Below are 4161 nucleotides of genomic sequence, written 5' to 3'. Positions count from 1 at the left end.
CATCTTTTATTCCTTGTATATTAGTGGAGGATCATTCTTATTCTATTTTCTGTGTAAGACAAAGGTAAAACTTTGCAAACAGTAAACACTTTATAGATTTTTATTGGGTTGAATTGAATTTGGATCCATTGTCTCTAGTATCTGGCTTCAAGAACTAAGTTTTCCCCAGTGGTAGGGTTTGTTTTAGTAACATGGTAAATTAATCCATTTCAAAAGACCCACTCTTTCATTTCATTCCATTTGGTCCTGTCCTTGCTCAGCTTGATGAAAATGTAAATGTAAATCCACAAATGGACAATCCTGCATTTGACTTTTAAAAAAGCATTAAAAACTTAACAAAGACTATTCCAGTGAGGGCCCTCAGTCTGAACTGTCCAGTGCTGGAGGTCAGAGAGCCTTTCTTAATGGATCACTGTGCAGAATGATTAATTATTTTCCATCTTAAGGGAAGGGCTATATGGGACAGAGGTAGAATAGATCAATTTTAGAAAACAAAATGGTCCCTCTCATCCCATCTAAACAATTGATCCAGAAATAATAGGCCAAAACAAATGTCCCAAATGCACACCATGGCAGACTGTTCCTGACCTGCAGCTCTTCTCTTGCTCCTTTCCTTCAATGTTAGCTACTGTCTCTGTGCCTTCCTAGGGCAAAGTACTTGAATTATTTATTGAGCTTATTGGCCCCAACTTTCCCAACTCAAAAGTCACTTAGTTGTGAGCCCAGAAATCAGTGATCTTTGGCTCCTACTTTGACTCCTAGGTGCCAATTAAAAGAATATTTTGACATCATATAAGGACTGACCATGGTAACTTCTGTGGTCCCTTTGATTTTTAGGATTCTAAAACTCTGATTATATCTATATCAATATAAAAGCCATTTCTACTGGACTCTACTAACAACTGTATGGCCTTCTCTATTTTTTCTTTCATTTCCTCCTTTGTTATTGTAATAACAGAGTTGTAACTAGGAATTTTGTGTATTTTTTTTAAATTTTGAGTTCCAAATTTCCTCCTTCCCTTCAGCCTCTCCCCTATCCATTGAGAGGACAAGTAATTTGATTCCCATTATACATGCAAAATCATGTAAAACATTTATAAATTAGCCAAAGTTATGGGAAAAAATCCAAGAAAAATGAAGTGAAAAACAGTCTGCTTCAGTTCAATCAGAATCCATCAGTTCTTTCTCTGGAGCTCTTTGGATTTGTCATATATCATTGCATTTATTAGACATGCTAAGTCTTTCACAGTTGATCATCATTACAATATTGTTATTGCTGTGTACAATGTTCTGATCTTGCTTACTTCATTTCATATCAGTTTATACAAGTCTTCCCAGGTTTTTCTGAAACTATCCTCTTCATAATTTCTTATAGCAAAGTAGGATTTCATCACAATTATATACCTATAACTTGTTCAGCCATTGCACAATTGATGGGTATCCTCTCATTTTCCAATTCTTTGCCACCAGAAAAAGAGCTGCTATTAATATTTTTCTACATATAGGTCCCTTTCCTTTTTCTTTGATCTCATTGGGATACAGACCTAGAATGCACAATTTTAAAACTGAGCATACTTCAAAATTGTTCTCTGGAATGATTGGATCAATTCATAACCCATCAATAGTGCATTAGTGTATCTGGAGAATTTATTGTCAAAGTAAGTAACCTTATCCACAGTGTTCAAAATTTCTCTATTTGTTGTAATGGTTCCACATATGGATAGCATGGTGCTGGCTGGTAGAGAACCTTTATTTACTTGATGTTAATTGTCAGACCAAAATTAGCACAAGTGGCAGAGAATCTATATTTTGTTTCATTTCAACTTCAGAGGCTGCATTAAGTGCACAATCATCTGTGAAAAAAAAGTTATGCACCAATTCTCCCTTCATTTTAGACTTAGCTTGTAGCCTTTTCAAGTGAAATAATTTACCAGCAGTGACTTTGTTGATCTCATTGGTTTTATTTGTACAAAACCTTTTAAAATTTAAAATAATCAAAATTGTCACATACATTTAAACTGAAATAAAAAAAACGCAGGGCTAGCAATCATGATCTCAGGAAAGGCAACTTCTATCATTTTTTTCTATTGGTGGCTAATGGTTTATTGATTTTACTTGTCTTTTGCAAAAAAAAGCTCTTTATGGTCTCTTTCCTTTACAATTTTGTCTATTTCTCCTCTAATTTTCAAAAATTTCTGTTTGAATGCTGTTGATCTTCTAGGCTTTTAGTTGTATTCTCATTAATCTTCTTTATTTCTATCTCATTAACAAAAGTTTTCCCCAGATAGAACTTTTCTTGTTTCATTGCTAGTGTTCTCTTTTTTAAAATTTTTTTTAGGTTTTTGCAAGGCAAATGGAGTTAAGTGGCTTGCCCAAGGCCACACAACTAGGTAATTATTAAGTGTCTGAGACTGGATTTGAACCCAGGTACTCCTGACTCCAAGGCTGGTGCTTTATCCACTACACCACCTAGCTGCCCCTTAGTGTTCTCTTTATGATAGTTATGATTTCTATTTTTATTTTGATTCACCTAGTTTGTTTTCTCAGGGCTTGGCATACAGTAGGTACTTAACAAATGCTCCATTCATTTATAATGGATAAAAATACTGGGTTTGGAGGCAGGAAGATCTGGGCTCCAATCCTGCCTCTGACACTTAAAATCAACCTTTTGTTCTTTGAATTCCATGTAATTAAATTATAGTTCATTTCCCTTTCCTTTTTCTTTTTTTTTAACTAGGCAGTGGGGTTAAGTGGCTTGCCCAAGGTCACACAACTGGGTAATTATTAATTTCTTCTTGGGATATTCCCTCTGAGGAGCCTGCCCAGAGCTGCTTGCATATCTTGGTTCCTCAGACTGTAGATGAAAGGATTCACTGTTGGTGTGATAACTGTGTACATGACAATGGCAACTCTGTCCCCTGTGGCAGCTGAGTCAGGGTCTGTGGGGCACAGATATGCCCGGATCACTGTCCCAAAGAAGAGGAAGACCATGGTGAGGTGAGAGCCACAGGTGGAGAAGGCCTTGCGCCTTCCCTGGGCAGATGGGGTCCTGAAGATGGCCACGGCAATGTGGGCATAAGAGATCAGAATGAGGGTAAAGGGGATAAGGATGACAGCCCCTCCCAGGGTGAGCAGCACTAACATGTTAGTCTGTGTATTGGAGCATGACACCTGCATCAGTGGCCCCAGGTCACAGAAAAAACTTGTGATGGTTTTGGCAGGGCAGAAGGAGAGCTGGGCCATAAGCAGAGTATGTGTGAGGGCCACCAGGCTGGTAAATATCCAACAGATGGCTACCAGGAAGGCACAGTGTTTGGGACCTAGGGCCATAACATAGTGGAGTGGGTAGCAGATGGCCACATAGCGATCATAAGCCATCACAGCCAAGAGGAAGATGTCAAGGTCACCAAAGGTCAGGAAAAAGTAGAGCTGGGTCATGCATCTGGGGTAAGAGATGCTTTGGTCATGAGTTCCGGTACTCACCAACAGATTGGGCACTGTGGTGGAGATAAAGCAGGCATCAGCTAGAGAGAGGTGGGCAAGGAAGAAATACATAGGTTTGTGCAGATGGGCATCTAGCAGGATGGCCATGGAAATGAGCAAGTTACCAATCAAAGCAACTAGATACAACCAGAAGAAGAGTGCAAAAAAGATCCATTGATAGGTTGTTTGTTCTGAAAGACCCTGCAGGATGAATTCCAAGAGTTGGCTTTGGTTGCCTTCATCCATGAGTCTGCTCTGAAATTCACAGAACCACTACCTAGTCCAGTTTGGAGGTATTGACTTCTGTCCCCTTCCTGGTGAACGAATTCCCAAGGGAGAAACAATTGAGAGCAGTTTTGAAAGGCAAGAATCCTGTAGTACAGTTTGGTGCCTCCACTTAACTGAGCTGTGATGGCTTAGAGACTTATAATCTGTTATAGCTAGAATGTACTAGGGAGCCCAACTCTCTCATTTTGTGGGAGGGTAAACAGGGCTTGAGACAGGAGGAATTTGTTTGAGTTCAGGCTTTCTTCCACCTTCAGGTAGTATTCCCCAGCTCTTCTTCCTAATTCCTTCAGAATTAGACCTTCCTTACTCTACTTCCCCATCCTCTCCCCCCCCCCCCCCACCAATCTGTTGTACATCTCCCATCACTTTTCACATTCTTTCGACCTGAAT

General features: G+C 39.3%; 1 protein-coding gene across 1 annotated transcript; it reads right to left on the bottom strand.

The window, feature by feature from the left end:
• Nucleotides 1–2784: 2784 nt before the first annotated feature.
• On the bottom strand, nucleotides 2785–3729 carry LOC141498710 (olfactory receptor 1P1-like). Its single transcript, XM_074201869.1, has one exon. It carries the CDS (start codon nucleotides 3727–3729, stop codon nucleotides 2785–2787), a length of 945 nt encoding a protein of 314 aa, XP_074057970.1.
• Nucleotides 3730–4161: the final 432 nt, after the last annotated feature.

This window comes from Macrotis lagotis, chromosome X, assembly GCF_037893015.1.
Source record: "Macrotis lagotis isolate mMagLag1 chromosome X, bilby.v1.9.chrom.fasta, whole genome shotgun sequence".
NCBI lineage: Eukaryota > Metazoa > Chordata > Mammalia > Peramelemorphia > Peramelidae > Macrotis > Macrotis lagotis.
The sequence above is the reverse complement of the archived record's forward strand: the minus strand, read 5'-3'. Positions and strand labels throughout refer to the sequence as shown.